The sequence below is a fragment of the Nipponia nippon genome, unplaced genomic scaffold (genome assembly GCF_047370975.1).
Source record: "Nipponia nippon isolate SJK-2023a ecotype South Korea unplaced genomic scaffold, ASM4737097v1 scaffold_4, whole genome shotgun sequence".
In the NCBI taxonomy this organism is placed as follows: domain Eukaryota; kingdom Metazoa; phylum Chordata; class Aves; order Pelecaniformes; family Threskiornithidae; genus Nipponia; species Nipponia nippon.
In genome coordinates, this window is record NW_028262358.1 from 8,893,292 (window position 1) to 8,911,860 (window position 18,569).

Here is an 18,569-nt window from a genome sequence, read left to right on the forward strand (position 1 = left end):
AGTATATTGGTTTAACTACCTTTAAGGTGACGCTCATTTCTCAGAAGTGAGTGCTGGAAAAATAGCTGTCTTTCCAGAGCAAAAAGCACAAGCAGGAATGCTAAATGTCAGCATATTCAGAATAAATGCAACACTTAATCTTCAGCCTCATTATGAAGGGGACAGCTGCTTTTCAGCAAGAATAATTTTGTCACTTACGAAAAACAACTTCTCATGAGCGGTTTTTTTTTTTCCAGGTATGGGTAGAAATTGATTACAGTTTGACAGCACTGTTGTTCAGCTTGGTTTTGTCTTTATAATGATGGCTGGTAGTAGAAGCAGGTCCACAGAAGAAACATAAAAGTTTATCTGTTGTCTTTTCTTCTGCTCTTTCCACCCCTATTACCAGTGATTTTAATTAATGGTTTAGGAAGAGCTTTCTGGCTCTTCACAAGGACAATGCAGATGAGCCTGATGCTGCGGTTTTAGGCAGGTTTTTCCAAAATACATGTCCTAAAGCTTCTGGCTTTGTTGGTTGGTGTTGGTTTTTTGGGTTGTTGGTTTGTTTGGTTTGTTTTGGTTTTTTTTCCCCATTTGTTAAAAACCTTTACAGGTCTTGTGTGACATGAAATACACTGAACGCAGTGAAGTAATCAGATGTAGTATTGTAAGTTGTAAGTATTCTAAATATTTGGGTGCAAAAATCACTTCAAAAGCTGAAGTGTTTTGTTCAGGTGATGGAAGACCTAGAAAGATATTTTAGGTTAAGAGAATAATGAAGTTTACTTAAAATATGGTTTATTTTTGGTGAATCTTGTAGTAGCTCTTGCATGGTGTTGGCTAGGAGGATTGCAATCAGACCCTTGAAGATTAATGTTTGAGAGGAAGCGGTTGCACCGTGCTCCTCGTGTTGCACTATTCGTCACTTCTTGAACACTTTCTCTGTGAGGCCTCTAACTGCCCTTTCAGACAAAGAAGGGATGGGGTTAGCATGATTTCCTTTAGAAGTAGTTCGGGTAGGTCTTGGAGTAGCTGATGTTTAGGGAAGAAACTACAAGGAAGAAGGTTTTGCATTGTAGCCACATCGCAAGCGTTGAGATTTTTTTCTGTTTCCAAAGTAATTTGGTCAATGGGGGTGGGAGGAAGGATGCTGGAGGCCGTAGCCTTTCATCTATGACCGTGGCTCAGTGCGGTCCCTTCCTCTGTTTTGTGGGCTCAGCTGTAGCTGCAGAGCATCTGTTTCCCCCAGTTTGTGTCCCGAAACAATTGAGATCGGACTTAAAACTGTTCTTTGGACAAAGTGCTGCACCTTCAGGAAAGCAAGATTGATTTTTATAAAATCTTGGTATACTTCTGGGTATATTATATATGGTAGTTCTGGCATGTTCACTCAATTCCTGAGCAAGTGCTATGTTTCAGTCCATCTGTAGCATAAAACTGGCTACATAAACCACCTTTTTTGCAGGAGACCTGAAAAATCTTGCAGTGTACTCTGGGAGCAGATGAAAGATGATGCCCCTTCCAGTGTCATCTCGATTACTGTCGTATGTATATGTCATATGTATTTTTTCATTCTTTTTAGTGGTATTTCTTTTTTTGTGATTTCACAAGTATTCTAATACTTGCAAGTGAAAATCGTTTCAACGTGCCTGTAAGGGAACAAAAGTGACTGTTATTCCGTCATGAACCTTATGTTTCCCTTCTGCAGTCATAGTTTTATCGCTATCAATTATGCTGTCCTTGCATCCCGCCAGTCTGTGTACAGGAGACTACCATTGCATACCACCGCTCTTCACCTTTATTCACTTAGAAGGGTTCGTGTGGAGGTGTCTGCAGAGGAAGTTTGGCACCACATACAGGAGGTTGGAGGAAGGAGTAATGGGCTGGAAGATGAGAAGAGAAAGTGGTGAAGTCAGCTGTAGTAGGAGGGTGATGCTAGAAATGGCAAGATGCTCTTTGAAAGAGAGTGTAGGATTTTGGATGAGAGTTGACGGCATCCTCTGTTCTGCTTCTTGACTGAAAGCTGGTACCGCCAGCAGCTCTTCAGGCCTCCTCGAGAATCGGGTAGCGCTGGTTCTCTGGGGTGACGTTTTGGAAATTCCCAAACTTGCTCTTGGTCACTTAGAAGGCCTGATCCAGACCAGCTTTCTGTAGCCTGGCAGCTGTGGTGTGAATCGCTTACAACGCAGTAACTCCGGTGGTTGTTCCTTTTCTGCGTGTGTGTGCATCTCTTTTAATTAAAATACTCCCTACAAGTCTTGCCTCATGTATGCTAGGACAAGATATTGGGAAGTTGGATGAATCTAGATGTCCTCTCCAAGGCGCAAAGAGGACCTTTTAAGTCAGCCTGTGGCACTGCGTGTTGTTCAGCATCTCGCATCTGCAAACTCTCAACTTGAGTTCAGCTATGTAAACAAAAGTGAAACAGTCACTGTCCTGGCGTAACCTGTGTGTCTCGCTCATGACCGCGTCTCCTTGTGGAAGGGATCTTGCCTATACACGTATGTGGTGCTTGAACTTTTAGACTTCAGATTTAAATTGCTGACTTGCAAAGCCTTTTTACTGTGTTTCAACTCCCAAATGGTTTGTTTACATTTGTTTACCATGTGTTAGGGTCCTAGTAGGTGCTTTCTGTAGACTGTAACAGGGAAATCTCTGAGGGTTTATGGTCCAGGGAAGATTACATTTGTCAGCGAGCATTTGGGAAAATGAAGGACTTGAGGATTTGGAAGGATGTAATTTCCTTTGCTGCTTACCAGGGTCTGACTTAATTTTCATTCTCAAACTTTGCTTGAGGTAAGATTAAGACTATGGACAACTACAGAAAGGCTTAAAATGTTTAAATAGAGTTGCTGATTGAAATGTTAATGCAGAACGGCTTTGGGAAGGGATTTGGTTTTGTGAGTGGACCCTGAGGTCTTCCTCCCGCCTGCGGCTCCTCTGGCGGGGTGGAATGTCGCCCCGACCCCTTCCCATTGGCCCAGCATGTTTGTCCAGGTGTCTGCCTCTTCCATAAAAGACGGGGATTGCTGGACCTGGCGCACATTCGGCAAGTGCTGCAGCAAAGAAAAATGACACGACATGCTTATTTGGTTATTTTACTTTTGCGTCTCGGGTTAATGTGTCCTCTTGTAACTGGAATTTTTATGGACAAGCTTGCCAGCAAGAAGCTGTGTGCTGATGACAACTGTGTCTGTAAGTAATTTTGCTTTAATTTTGAGGACAAAACAGTCTCAAAAATGACTGTGGGGTTTGGATGCAGTAGTGCGCGGGAAAACTACTCTGCTTATTTAGCTCTGTTATATTTGCATTGGCTTGTCAACTTTAAAAGCAGAATGGGAGGGGTTATGTGGAATGTCACATGCAGTTTTACTGCAAAAAGGGTTTTGTAAAGGATATTTTTCACTCAAGTGAAAGGTGAGTGTAGAGAGAAGGATTGTAACTTCCACTGTGATGAAATGGCACATTCTTAAGCCATGACTTTGCTTACTGGAGAATAGAAAAATGAGCAGAACAAATTCTTGAAGACTTTTATTAATTTCAGGATAACCTACTTTTATCTGTAGAAATAGTTTTACACGTGTGCATACAAGCACACACGTATTTATATTTCTCTCTCTAAAAGTATATATGTACTTACATTTGTCCACCTCATTCTTTTTTTTATTTCCTAGACACTATTTCCCTTGCCAGAGCAGAAGAGGATTATAATGCTCCAGACTGCAGATTCATTAATATTAAAAAAGGGCAGTTGATTTATGTTTACTCAAAACTAGTGAAAGAAAAAGACTCTGGAGAATTCTGGGCTGGAAGTGTAAGAGGAGATTCTTGTGTATATGAGCAAACCAGAAGTAGATTAACACGCATTTCTGTCAAGAAATGGATGCTAACGCTGAGCTATTGGGGGTTTTAAAGCAGCAACTTAGTTTTCAAAGTGAATGTTTAAACTTAAACTGATTGAGGAGTCTTGAGGGGTTTAATTTTTTTTTTATGAAATATCTTCAATAACTATATGCTAATTATGAACTGAACCATTACAGAAAGGCTCAACAGTTCTTTTCTGTGGCTGTTTGCTGAAACGATGGAGGAGAAAGCTTTTATCACAGTTGGTCATAAAACTCTTAAATTTAAGGGAAGCAGAGATAAATATTAGCTGCATTTATAAAAAAAAAGTCTGGATAAACTATAGGCAGTATTAATTTACTCCAAAAAATGTATGCCTGTATCAGAACTTGTGTTAATGGTTTGTTTCATGTGCCAGCTAATTGGAAACTAGGAAATCTAAAGCCAGAGTAAGAAACACTATTAGTAACTGCTTTTGACTAAATTATAAACTAGCTCGAACCAGATGAGGACTGTTTTAAGGTACCTAATTATACATCTCCTTGCTTGAAGGTTTATGGAGAACAGTATGAAGACCATATGGGGACAGTTGGTTATTTCCCTAGCAGTTTAGTCTCAGAACAACATGTCTATCAAGAAGCCAATAAGACCGTTCCTACAACGGTAAGGAATTTGCAAAAGCCCAGCTGGCTACATAATTACACTTGGCTGTGTAATGCTAATTTGCTGTAAAAACAAATCATAATTGTGGCAGTTGATTGTAGCATATCACAGATGCTTAGGGATCCAATCTTTGGGCCTTTATGCAGGCAAATAGCCTCAATAGAACCAGAACATACGCTCTGATATTGCAGGCATTACAAATGCTGCATTAAGGGCTCGATTCTATTAGAGTTCCTATTGATGTGAATAGTATTCCTGCAAGGCCACGTAAGTTTTACCCAAACCGTTTGTGATACGTTGCAAGAAGCTTTCTTTTTTAGAGTCTGGATATTGTGCTGCGTACTTCAGTAACGCGTACAAGTGCGCTTTCTATTAATTGTATATATAGGTGAACACTGTCATACAGAACTCCTGATTTACTGAAAGCATGCTTGCTTTCTCATAACAAAGTTATTGGTACATCAAAAAGCTGAATTAAAAAGCTATTGGAAACACGATAGTGTTCTGTAAGTAGGCTGTATTTCTGAAAGGGTGATTGCCCCCGATTATGTACAGTAGAGTCTCATACACCAGACAATTCATAATTTTACTGAAGAACTGAAAAGCTTCACAGAGTCGTGGACGAGGAGGGTCCTTTCTCAGAGGCTGGTATGGTTTGGCTTATAATTAATGCGTACTAGTAGCTTATTTCTATGCTTAAAACAAATTGAATGGTAGATTTCCAGTAATTATCTTCATCAATATTGACTATTTAGCTATATGCTGTTTCAAAGTATATGGTAAAATACGATTGGCGTGTCAATCTTGAAATTGTATATGGAGTCTTTAAGCCTAGGTCCGGATTATTAGATGGGTTTCATTAACACAGAGGAAATAAATGAAAGGAAGAATTTTGTTTCATGTTAATAGTTGCTAGGATTTGCATTATAATGTGTCAGGCCAGCTTTATTTGAGGAAATGCGAATCTCGGGTAAGTGATTGCTTTTCTTGACACTACATTAGGCTATTCTGAATTTGGCCCAGAAGCATTGCTCCCATTAATTAGTCACAGAACATGAAAGAATGACTAAAATATGTTTCTAAGCTCTTTTCTCAACAATATGACAGCCAGTCTGCTGCATGGCAAGCTGAACTGGAAGCAGAGGTAGGTTAAAGTGATGTCTTAGCCTGCAGGCTGACTCGGGGTCCAGAACGAGCTGTTGTCAGGCTGCCATGCAGAACTTTAGTTGGAAAGTCATTTTCTTTCGCAAAACTACTGACACAGACTTTCACAGTCATTTCACCCTTACTTCACGTTCTTGCTATGCAGAAACTTTGCAACAAAAACGAAGGGTGGTACGGATAAGTTATTTTCCTTTTTCTACTGCTCTCAATTGTATGTTGCAAACGTGAGCTTAAGGATCTGACTTTTTCTAAGTTCACATTTAAAACAGTCTACAGCCCATCTTGACTGACCTGTGTATGGGCATGCTGCTTGCTCCAGAAATATCCCTTAAAGGTGCTGTTTTACACAGAGCTAGTGTTGCACACCACCATAGATGCCTCTAATGCCACCAGCCTTCCATCTGCAAGTCAGAAGCTGGTCTCTTGCTCACAGCTCTGTAACCTTCCCCCGCGCCGCTGGCAATGTTTTTTGTCTTGCTTTCCTGGCCTTGCACCTGCAAAGCCCAATACCGGCGTTACGATGGGTTCTCTTGGGAAGGGGTTGCCATTTATATTAGGGGACCTGACGATGCCCAAAGCTTAATGGTTAATCAGCATGTGGCACCTGCCCCTGATCAAAGCACTGGGTGGCACACACAAGTGGCTTTGCATGGAGCAGCAACTGATAGGGAACTCGATGGGGAAAAGTATTACGGGGGGGCCACCTGCTGCACTGGAGAGAAGCCTGAAAGGGGACATCAGTCTGGGGGCCTCTGTGTCTCTGACCCTCCTTTTACTGTTATTCTCACCCCCAAAAAAGTAATTTTCACTGTTGGAGTCAATGTATGCCATTAGCTACAGACCCTGCTACTAAACTTCTCGCAGCATCCTTTTGTGCAGCACTGGGTAATCCATGCCCGTTGGTTGCTGTTTGAGCAATAAATCTCAGCAGATTTTTTTTTCTTCCCCAGTGCTGCTACTTCCGAACCATTGAATCACACTGAACACAACAGACTCAACACAATAGACTGTGTGTACTACAAAGTGGTGTTGGATTGCCTGCCTTCCCTCGATCACTTAAAATTGGCCATTTGCTGGCTAAGATGAGAGTACTTTCATTACCAGTAAGCATCTGCTCTGAAACAGCTCTCCATCTTCTGCTTCCAGTGGACAGCTATATGTGATACACTGGTCTAATGTAAACGTCGTACAGTTTGAGCACCACGGTGTGATAATTCCCTGCAGCAGAATCGAGATCTACATAGCCGTATAAGATAATAGCAGGAAGTTAGATGAAAGCAATATGCTGTGGAAGTCTATCCCATGCTGGAAGTTTTCAAGCAAAATACTGGCATTTATTTTCTAGTCACATTTCTCCATAGCAAGTGTATTGCATAGCCTCAGCCTGTTTAAAACATCCTTTTCATGTGCGATTAGGAACTGTTTATGGATAAAGGGTTACATATGACTAATAAATCCAGGTATGGATGTGGGAATACAAAACAAAAAAGGGAGATAAAGGAATCATTTGAAATGAAGAGAGAAGGTGGTATTGCCTAATTCACTTTAAAAATTTATGGCAGGAACAAATCATCCCAACTATGCAAAAGGAGTCAAAAGACGAAAGACCTTTTTCCTTTCCAGAATACTTTGAGTATATTATAGTGTATTCTGTGTTTGCATCTACTCATGTGCCTTTGCGGGGTGATAAAGGAACGTTAATCCTTCAGTAATCTCAAAATATCTCTCCTTTTAACTCCCTTTTTCAGGACATTGATTTCTTCTGTGAATAGCGCTGAAAGCGGCCAGGTAATCTCTTGGCTGCTACCAGGGAAAGTTGACAGGAGGAAACCTGGACACCCTCCCTGAACACACAGCCCTTCCTCTAATAGATGTTTGTGAAACAAGTAATCCTTCTTCAAAACAAGAAAGTTTTCATTTAAAGGGAGTGATTTGGGATGGGGAAATAGTCTCATACAGGATTTGTTCTTTAGAAATTTTTTACCTGCGTATACTTCGTTACTTGTTAATAAAGCTAATAGCCTTTGAATCGCTGTAAGTGTGTGTGGTATAAATAAGCTATGTACGGGATTAGATGTGCAATCTTGACCTGCATTTTCCTGCCATAACCTTACACCGTGTATTAGGTATTAAAAATGCCTTCCTTGGGTAAGCCATCTCTGACTCACTGGAATTAAATCATTTTTGTTGAAAGGACTCTCCAACAACTGCGAAATCACCAGTAGCTAAATACGGGCTTTAGCAGTGTGTCGTAAAGAGCATCTCACCTGTCGCGTGTGCTGGTACGGGGCACGTTGAAGCTGAAAGCGGGGCACGTTGAAGCTGAAAGCGTGGCTCAGAGCCGCGGGCTGGAGCAGGAGGATGGGGTAAGGCTGGGGATGGTGGCCGCCCAGGGCCTCCCCCGGCGGGGGGGAGCACCGTGCCCTGTGGCTCCCCGAAGTACTGGTACAGACGATGTTTAGCCTCTGCTAAATGTCCAAAGTACGAGAACGGGAGGCGGTATCCTGCTGATCCCTCTCTGGCTCTAACAGGCGTACTGGCATGCCTGCTATGTCGTGGAGAGCCTCGCTCACGGGATCGGGTGAAGAAGTAGAAAATTTAATTTTTTACGAACGAGCACGTTTCTGAAGGTACGGAACAGCGGTGGGTACTCTGCCTCGGAAACTAAACCCTAAATGCGATTCCGAGTGCCCTCTTGTGGCGGCCTGACGGCGGGTGCAGCCCCGGCTCCCCTCGAAGCGCGCCCCGTGCCTCAGCCGGCGGAGAACCTTCCAGAAGGGCGGGACCGAGCCCGCGGGCCCGCGAGCGGGAAGGGGCCGCCTGAGGCGTAATGGCGGCGAGGGCGCCAGTCCCGGGCCGGTCATCGCCAGCTCAGCCCTCCGCTGCTTCCACCCGGGACGGGGGGACACGGAGGGAGCCGTTGGGCCGAGCCTCCTGCCCCCTGGGGCGGGAGGTTGTGTCACTCGATGTTAAACGTGCCTGTGGCTGAAAGTCGTGATAGTGGTGGTCAGCTTCCATGCTGTCAGTTCGGCCTCAAAACCTGAGTTCTTTAGGTAAAATTTCATGGGTTTGGGGAGGTTGAACAACAAAACATTTTAGGACCAGCAGTAGTTGCATTTGTCAAAGACCTCTGGCAGGGTTGTCTGTCAGCAAACAGTTACTTTCTAACCAACAAAGTGTAGTTTTTTAGCTGGGTGGTTCCCACTCAGCACAGCTTTCCAAAATGTTTGCAATTGCATGCATTCATTTTGGATAGGCTTGATGGAAATGCATCCTATACCTGGTCACACGCTAGAAGCTGCGGGTACCAGAAGAGTATGCATAGGTGTTTGCAAACAACACACAAAATACATTCAATTGCGCTGTGGATATCATGAATGAAAATTGTGAGGTGAGGTTTAGCACTTGCTGCTGGAAAATATGAGTTTTTCCTCAAATCATCGTCTCGGATGATTGCTTATAATTATTAATGTACCCGGTTCTACATGGATGTGTAAGAGGCATATGTAAAAAGCTTTATATACATTTCTCCACAAAGATACTGCCCTTTCCTCATCATTTACAGTGCAGGAGCTCCAGGCCAGGAGAACTGGACTTTCTGTGGTATAAAATGAGACCAGTGTTTTTAGTCCTTGAGATTGCACTTAATCCTTAACCCATGTCCTTGTAAAGATAAGCTTGCAGACGTAACTACTTTCAGCTCCTGTTTGCTCCTTTAACTAGCTTGTATGAGCTACGCATACTTCAGGATAGTAAAACAACAACTAAGACGAGAATACTTCCAGCGCAGGATGCATACAACAGAGAGTAGGTATACGTATATTGTCCTTTTTGAGCTTGCACAAAGGGCAACGTTTGGAGTGTCGGTGAAAAACAGCCTGCTATGACTTCTTTGGCAGTTATAGCAAGTCTGGGGCCATCGTGGCAGAATGTGGGCAGCATGTATTTATTTCTCTTTGCCTTTTCTCTGGCTGCCATCAGAGGCCCTGTTCTGTGGTGCTTTCTTCTGTGCAGAAAATAACAGCAGGCTTTCAAGGGGCATCAAAGTCTGTCTTTGCTACTTGAAAATCTAATTCTGAGGAAAGTAAGATAAGGGTTCACTTTGTGGTATTCATAAAGCATCTGGCTGTGAAGAAACATTGTACTGGCAAAGCTACTTATCTACTGAATTCAGTCTCTAATGTGCAACTGTTGGACGGTTTCCAATCTAATGAAGCTTTATAGCGCCTTTCATCTGCACAATGTCATAGGTACTTGTTTTATACATCCACATTGTGTAAAACTGTCATCTCACAAGCACTGGTGACCTATGCTATAATCTGAACTCTGGTATGATAGACTAGATAAATTTATAGCTTCATTATGTGACTTGTTGGCAGGATCCTTTTTTCAGTTGTCCAAAGGAGAATTGTGACTTCATTCGTTAGTCACCAGGGATGTGATACAATGAAGGCAGCAATTCCTGATCTTTATGACCGTTGCCTGTCTGAGGGCAATCTCTTCACTGTAAATGCTACACCAAGAAGGCACGTTGGGTAGATTCACTTTGCAAGGGATGGTGTGTGCGGTCAGAAGAGCGGAGATGTTGCAGTCTGACATTGTCTTCTCACTCTAGAGAAGATGCACAATATGCCTCAATTGTCATTCATTCACTTGAATCCAATCAGTGCTTGGTTTTATTTTCAGTATGCCAATTTTCATTATTTTATCACAAATTTCACAATGTCTGATTAACTTAAAATTCCCAGTGCCAAGGCCTGATTATTACAAGAGAAAAACAAGAGCATCTCCTGTTTTCAGAGGAAAGTCTAAGTTTCTACCCTTAACAAATGTAGGGAAGCGTGACAACCTTAATCTGAACAGCACTAGCACCAAAAGGTAAACAAAATGATCCTAGACTTGTACGATGAAATCTGCGGGAAGTGGGGAAGGGAGAAATGGCAGGGGAGCATGGGATGTCTGTAGAGAACTTGTGAGTGCTTGCAGTTGGCAGCACTATTAATGCGAAGTTGACAGTTAAAGATCAATAGTTTTGACACTGAACACAGATCTGCTTTCTGCATTTCGCATTCTTAGGTGAAGCTCGTTTCAGAACAACACAGCTTGCCATTCAAACCCCTAAGTGTTCATGCTGCAGCGTACCTGGCTGAAATAAACAGGAACTGACTTTCAGGAGAAGGAGAGGAGAATCAATATTATGCTAGCAGGCAGTGGAGGATGCTTTTGATTTTCTAGTTTCTTTCTTTTTCCCCTACAGTGATTATTGTCCTTGCCGTTTCTTCCCGCTGCAATGGGATTTGATCCTTTGTTTGCCGGCGGGAGCAGCGTTGTTCGGTGAGCGCAGGGTGACATCCAGCGGCTGGCGTCTGCCTGGCTGTGGGGAGGACTCGGCTGGTTAGAGGCATCGGAGGGACACCCCAGCCAGGAGGGCCCTCGGGGGGCTCCTGCCCAAAGCAGGGGCACACTGAATCCACATCAGAGTGCTCACGGATTTGCTGTCTTGAAAACCTCCCAGGAGTCTCATTCCTTAATTATTCTCATAGTGAAAATGACATTCTTTATCTAAAACCTGTTTTTTTTTCAATTAATGCCCATTGTCCCTTTTCCTCCACAGAACAACGCAATAAAGAGCCCAGATCCATCTTCTCAATAAACTCCTTGTAGTCTCTGGGGGGCTGCTTTTGTGTCCCCCTGAAGCTGTTTCTTCCCCAGGCTGAACAAGTCCAGCTCCCACAGCTTCTTCTCTCAGGGTTGATGGCCCCCTGCCCATCTCACTGCCTCTCCGCAGAACACGCTCAAATTGCACATCAACAGGCCAGGTTTCTGATTTGGCTTGTTGGTAACAAAAAGGATGATTGAGTTTATGAAGGATTCACACATGCTTATCTGATTCTTACTTGTGGTGGCTCTAACATTTTACGCTGGAGATTTTTTCCTAATTACATACATTGCTGTAAGCATCTTGTTATCTGTTCTACTAACAATAAACATGCCTCAGGGCTTATGAAAGACGACAAGGAGTTCACTCAGGGCTTTCCTGCAATGTGTTTCTTCCACAGAAAATGTGTTCTTGCCACCACAACTTTGTCATGCCAATGCACTCTGACAACGAGAGGGCTGTGTGTTCCTGAAGTGTGCTGGCCCTGTGGTGAAGAGGCAGTGCATGAGGTGCCGGTACTGAGAGTGGGGTGGTGTTACCAGCGCATCAGACAACTCCGTACAACAAACTTCAGCGACAGAAAACAACAGGCAGATGGTAGGTGCTGAATTCCTTTCCACACACGGGTTGCAGCATGAGGGCTTTGGAGGAGGGGAAACAATGTCCCCAGCTGCCCTGGTGCAGGGCTAATGAAGGCCTAATTGCAGCCCTGACTGGGATCAAGGGGGGGGAGGATGAGCAACAGCTGCTATAAAAATCACCACCTCGGCAGGGTGAGGGGGAAGTCAGGGGCTGCAAAGGCAGATTGAGGGTGGAGGCTAGGCTGGCAGGTAGGGCAGATATAAGAGGGGATGAGAAGTGGTGACCTCTCATCTAAAAGGTGATAGCTTGTGCTCTACTATTCTCTGTCACCCGGAGTACTTTATTTGAGTTGGCTGTTGCAATAAGGAGATAACTTTCTGATATGAATCTGAAACCTCTCATGACCTTGAGATTTAGGAACCCTTGCTTTGGAGTAGCCAGGTAAGGGCAAGAATAACTTGGGAATATTATTGCTAACCTTGGGGCCTGAGTTGATTCTTAAAATAGTGCTTGCTATTAAACTATTCCTGACTTATGTTGATTTACTGGAAATACCTGGTTTAAGCTGAAAGACAGTTTGTTTTTCTTTCCTTTTCTCTGGCAAAGGAGAGATGCTTTATATTCCATTGGCTGACACTGACCTGTCTGCAGGGTTTTCTTCCTTACAGACTCCTACCCCGCTTGGTTTTCTTGAACTGGTATGGTATGGCTATGTCACCAGCCCTCAGAGGTGACTGATGGGTTTGTGGGACAAAATGGCTTTCAGGTTTAGAAATGGCTGTTTTTTCAGGGGTGGGTGGAAAAAAAACTACTTTGGGATGGATGAATAGTGTTATGTCAATGCAAATCACAAGGAACCAGTGCAAGGCTGATTGTTCTTCCTGCTCAGACTGAAATTACATTGCCAGCCCATGAAAAACAAGAGCTCAAAGTATATGGTATTAGGTAAAACTGCATGAGTATTTAGTAAATAGCATTGAATATATATACACATAACACTTGAGTTTCTCAGCATTGCTTAAACAAAGGTGTGAATATCTCTGAACAGTTGAACAAGTACACAAACTGTAAAGCTTGTCTTACATGATAGTGTGGTGAGAACGCAGCTTTAAGACAGTTCTCCTGTCTGTATTGTAATGCTTGTGTTTATATATGCTATAGCAAAGCACTGCCTATGGTCAGGCCCTCGCATAGTGGCAGTTAAGATTTGTTAGAAGGTTTCACCAAAGAATTTTTATTTTTTTTTCAGATGGGGGTGGGAATCCCATAAAAGGAGACTGTGCTCCACTACTGTATTTTTGCCATAGGAGTGTATAAAATTGCTTCAGGGATGGACTAAGTTTGGGTGTGTAGTACTCAGCTCTACTCAGATTTTTTTCCTCCCATATGGTATACCCTTTGAACAGCAGTGTGGAAGAGAAGAGCTGCTAGTCCGTCTGCTAGCGGCTGTCTTGGAGTATAGCCCACACCGGTCAGTATTCTGTTATGAACCTATCAGTTTCAGTGATGTTTCGTTGGCTGAAGGTTGCTCAAGTCCCAGGCAGACTGTCTGGAATCCAGAGGTGGAGAAATCCTTCTGCATGCATAATAACCTAGGGGCTGGATACTCAGCTATGATACAGGGAAATCCTGTTTCTAATTTCTGGAGGTTGAAATTCTGACTAACTGCATCCTACCTGTCCTCATTTCTGAAGGTTACTGGGGCAGTTATTGGGAAGGGGATAGTTCCCAGTTCTGGTGCAGAATAGAAAAATGGCTCAGTAAGAAAGTTTCACAAGAGAAAAACTCCTACTGTCTTCTGAGTTCTAGTGGATTTTGAAAGTCTTTGTCGAGTGAAATGTGCGTTAGCTATTCCAATGAATGCCTTCTTGTGGTGGTGTAACTGCCAATGCACTGTTGTTTACTCCTCTCTTTGGAAACAGTGACACAGCTTTGTGTAAACTAAGTGCAGCTAGCTTGACACCTGGGTTCTTTAGGCAGTCTCCAGCCCTTTGAGCTACTAAGAGCAAAATTGCTAGCACTGGTCTGATGGAGAGTCAGGCCAATCTAATATACTGTACGGCACGTATTGATAACGATGCCAGCCAAAGCATTCAACTTCCTTGTATCTTTGATATGCAAATGGCTCTCTGCGATATTCCACACACTGTGCTTTGAAATGTCTAGGAGATGTAATAGAGAAATGATAAGCTGTATGCTCTAAGAATATCTGTAAATATCCTCATCATTTCATATTGCCCCTTAAAAATAATAATTGCCAGTGATTCAAAAGGCAAAGCAGTTCTGAGAAGAGGGACAAAGTAATAATTCCTGGGGAAAGTTGAGGATAAAGGACTGTAGCAGTACGCGAAATAATAGGAAAAGCAGAAGATGCAAAGTCGCTATGAGGTCTTCAGTGTGTCATCCCACTATACTGTATAATGGGGAGCTGTAGAGAGTTGGCAAAACTTTTTCATGTGGGCTGTAGCTCGTTTTCAAGACTGTGCAAGTCTTGGTTAAGTGAGGTTAAGCAATGCCTGGAGGAGCAGATCTTACCCAAGTAGCTGAGATCAGTAGTTGTTTTCCAGTTCTGCTATAGACCTGTTTCTTGTGTCTCTTGCTGTATAGTTAATCTGGCCTCTTGTTGTCGTGTTGCCCTTTCCCCTTGGCATATAACTCATCTTGCTAGAGAGGTTAAGCAATGCCTGGAGGAGCGGACCTTACCCAAGTAGCTGAGATCAGTAGTTGTTTTCCAGTTCTGCTATAGGCTTGTTTCTCATGTCCTTTGCTGTATAGTTTATCTGGCCTCTTGTTGTCATGTTGCCCTTTCCCCTTGGTATATAACTCATCTTTCTAGAATTGGTATTTTAGCCTGGGTTTTGTGGGAGGAGACAGTGAATGCTAGAACCTGGGCTCAGTTTTCAAGGGGCATGGGACATTTGTTTGCAAAGATATGATAGTAAATGTTTGAAATAATTCAGTCATGAGGGGTGCTTTATCCACCATGGTCAGGGTCTGAGAAAAGATCTCTGTGAGACCACTGCTGTAACTCAAAGCCAGAACAGTATTGTAAATGTAGGAATGTACTAACAGGTAAAGTCTCCGGGCTCAAATGATACCAATGGGCGTGAAAGAACTGTGGACTGAAAGGAAGCAGTGGGAGGTGGAGGACTGGGGCAAAGAGATGCCTGGAACCTCAAAAGAGCTGAGAGAGGCAGACCTGACATGGGAGATGTTCCAGGCAGGGGGAACAAGGCACCGATGTTGCAGCTTGTGCATTCAAGAATGCAGCCATCCTGTGTTAGATGACAGATTCATCCCTGCATTCCCTGGACCAGAGGTGATGTCTTTGCATTTAGTTAACTCTGGATGGATTCTTCTTTCAAAAGTTTGCTTCTCTTGTGAAGCTCATCCCAGTCACTGTAGCTTAATCAACTTAGCATACCTGCCCTGTTCCACTTTCTGTGTTGCAAGGATAATCAAGATGCACCAGGCTCAGTTACATGTACACAGTGCAAAATCATGTTGTTCCAAGCCATAGATGTGGCTCTTGAAAGCTGCTTGGCCATGTGAGTGTGACATTGTACAGGCTGTAAATTAGCCTCATCTTTTAACTCAATAAATAGTTTTTGCAGTACGCCACAGTGGTGTAACTATAATGTTTGCAGCTTGTTTTTAGCTAGCTCAAGGCTCTCCTCCTTATGCTGCTTTTTGCACTGTGGACAGACTTGTGGATCTTGCTGTTAACTTGGAAGAAAAGGTCAGAGTGTTGTGGCCCAAGTGCCATGCTCTTCAGCAGGAAAAGCTGCATGTACAGAAAAAGCCTTATGTCATTAAACCTAATCAATAGAGGGAAGACAGCAAAATCTCTGTCCCTAAGGCAGTACCACCACCTCCTTCCCTGGGGGAGACATGGCTTTCTGCCAGAGGAAGTTCAATATGCTTTTACTAGTTTGTGGTTTGTTTGTACTGTAGAACTGTAAGCAGATGCTACATGTTCTTAAGGGTTTGAACTGCCACCTTTTGTTCCAGTTACAGAGCTCTGTTCAAAACACTGTGCTTTTTTTTTTCTCTTTCTTTTAAGGGTGAGAGGAAAGTGCAGAAGGAAGTAGCTATTCAAGGATACTTGGAACAGCCATGGCAGAAAACTAATAATTCTTTGGTTCAGGCTGTTAAGATGGGTCATCTTTTGCTATTTGCAGTATAAGTGTATATAAAGCTCATTTTGTGAAGTCATAATATGCTGCTGAGCAAAATCTTCTGTTTAGCTTGTGTTTTCATTTGTGTGGGTTAGACACACTTGGGCACTAGGAAAATGTTTTGTTTGGAAGCTCTTACAATTTCTGAGTAACTGTTAGTGTGTGGTGATGGTTTCTGGAGTTGCTCCAAATTGCCTGAATCTGACCAGTGAACATAGTCTTGCAGGCCAGCTCTGGCGCTTTCTCAGAATAGTGATGTTGCACTAGTATGTAGGTAGCAGAGTTTATGGAGAGGAAAAAAGTGTAATAGAAAAATGCTTATTTTGACTCTTTTCTGCAAACATATATACTGATCGTTTCCTACCCTCTACCTGTCAACTAAATACTACTGTAACTGTTTGTTGCGCAATGAGTGGTGGATATGCTTCTTTAAGTATTCCTCATGCTGTGAATTCTGCAGCTCTGCTCTGTTCTGCCTCGAGGTGATTGTGGCACTTTGGCTCTAGCTGTGCTGAAACTTAAATCTGGCAGTAGCGAGGCCCCTGACTGCAGGGTGCAGGCAGTGGCTTTCTCATTCTGTTCAAATTGGTAGCTGCTGATAGCTGGTGTGATTGGGAAGATTGGCAGCTTCTAAAGCACTTCTCTTCGTGGGAGGCACAGCGCAACATGGATTAGATGTCTTCATGATGTAATGGAGCTCATTGCTCTGGTTTTCAGTTGGTGTTGCAATGCAACTTAAAGCAGCAGAGTTCTGTGTACTTAATGCATGGCACCATGGTCATCTCAGTGTGGCTATTGTGAGGTTCCCACTCATAAGCCAGCCTTGTTTGTTTCTTCATCCACTTGCAGACACAACCTGATCTGTTTTCTCTGAAATTCTGAAGTCAGCTTCTTTGATTCCCTCCGCCCCTCCTTTATCGGGTAACTTTTTTTATAAACAAGATGAAGCTACTTGCAGCCACCCATTCCTATTGATAGCCTAGGGAACAAACATACAAAAATCATCCCCTACTGTTTTTGGCACAGCCTTCTGGGGCGTGGGAATCACACCTTGCATCCACTCCTACACGGGGGTTGCCATGATGCACTTGGAACAAACAACTATTTGTACTCTGTCTCTACTAGAAAAAAAAACATTAAGATTCAACCACTAATGTGAATGATGGTAACCCTAAATAGTTCTGCTAGCTTATGCTTTAAAGACTTTGGATTTGTACCCCTCATATTTGACACCACTGTCAAATTCCTTCTTCAATAATGTTAAAAAGTGATGCGAGTCCCCAGTTGTTCTGGTTTCTAAGAACATCTTGAATATTCTCTGCGATCTATAGCCAAGGAGAGGCTGTTGGCCTCTTGCCATATCCCACAGCAGTTTCTTCACTGAAGCACTACTGAGATCCACAGAACCATCCTAAGTCCCTGTACCATGCAAAGATCTGGTTTTCTTCAAGGTATAGCTTGTTCTGCACATACCACGAACACTTTCCCTGCCAACCCCTTCTTTGTCAGCATGGGTGTCACTGGCATCCCACAGGAGTACGCACTGCAGAACCTACAGAAATACAATCAGCCATGTTTCCTAACCCCAAATGTATCCTCAAATAGATTTGTTTTAACCTTTCTACTGCTGGCACTTTCTCCAAACTACAAGTGCCAAGATGGACATGTATGTAAGCTGACCTCTTCCATTTTTCTCAAACCACTGCAGAGAAGATATTTTAAATGATTGTACTACCAAAGAGAAAACTAAATGCCTTTGCAGAGCTGGCTGCAAACCCAAATGTTAGCAAGCTTTGACAGGTAGTGTCAGCCACCCCCTCTAATTTTTGAGGAGAATGCTTTTGTTTTAATCCTGCCAGGCACCTTTTTTTAATAAATTGCTTCTTCTCTTCTTTCTGATCTTAACTGATGAAGGAGAAAGAACTGTTTGAAGGTAAAAGCTATTAATCCTTCAAGAGGAAAAAAGTCTGCTTCATCCATTTTGAAATAGCTCTGTTTTCTCTGTATCAGCCAGCATGGCCAAACCAGAGGAGTTGGACAATCAGCTCTGAGAGAGAGAGAAAGGTGTGGAATAGGTTGTTCTCCTGTGTGGAGGCATGGATTACTCATGATCCTCTTACTGAGACTGCACTGTGAACTGCTAATCCAGTCCTTCAGAAACTAAACCTTAGAGTAGCCTTAGTCTCTTCTTGTAGAGTACAGGATGTGCCTTTTGGGCAGCCATTCCTCATCTCCTTTGAGGAGAAGGGGTAGAGACCTGATCCTGCACAAACCTCCTGCTCAGTCTCTCGGTTACCACAAAGATTGTGAGTAATACGCAATTAGGAGAAGACTTTTGGTTGCTGGTGACTAAAATGGGTTGTTTTGGAGGCTTCAGTTTCGAGGGCAACTCAATCCAGGAATATATTGTTAAATTTTTTTTGCGATCTGTTCTGTGACACGTGCTGCCACCACTATCCACCTGTAAACTAGCTCAAGGACTTCCTCAAGGCATAGAACTG

General features: G+C 43.1%; 1 protein-coding gene and 1 long non-coding RNA gene across 4 annotated transcripts in view; both read left to right on the forward strand.

Annotated features, from left to right (window-relative positions):
* The first annotated feature begins 96 nt into the window (after positions 1-96).
* On the forward strand, positions 97-7,712 carry OTOR (otoraplin). Of its 2 annotated transcripts, none has more exons than XM_087775954.1 (4): positions 97-3,174; positions 3,654-3,793; positions 4,375-4,485; positions 6,600-7,712. In XM_087775954.1, exons 1-4 carry the CDS (start codon positions 3,051-3,053, stop codon positions 6,630-6,632), a joined length of 408 nt encoding a protein of 135 aa, XP_087632080.1. In that variant the 5' UTR covers positions 97-3,050; the 3' UTR covers positions 6,633-7,712. The 2 variants fall into 2 exon arrangements, with proteins under 2 accessions (XP_087632080.1, XP_009474450.1); XM_009476175.2 differs by having other exon boundaries at positions 7,398-7,712.
* A 4,401-nt stretch (positions 7,713-12,113) lies between these two features.
* The window catches only part of LOC148053092 (uncharacterized), a 108,747-nt gene continuing 102,291 nt past the window's right edge, over positions 12,114-18,569 (forward strand). For both annotated transcript variants that reach the window (XR_015708288.1, XR_015708289.1), the window contains exon 1: positions 12,114-12,331. This is a non-coding gene — a long non-coding RNA (uncharacterized LOC148053092). The remainder of the gene's footprint in view (positions 12,332-18,569) is intronic.

Bases quoted from the DNA above. Each gene is read 5' to 3' on its own strand.
- OTOR (XM_087775954.1), top strand. From the start codon at position 3,051: ATGACACGACATGCTTATTTGGTTATTTTACTTTTGCGTCTCGGGTTA. The intron at 3,794-4,374 runs GTAAGAGGAGAT...CCTTGCTTGAAG, and splicing joins GAGAATTCTGGGCTGGAAGT to GTTTATGGAGAACAGTATGA. The intron at 4,486-6,599 runs GTAAGGAATTTG...TTTCTTCCCCAG, and splicing joins ATAAGACCGTTCCTACAACG to TGCTGCTACTTCCGAACCAT.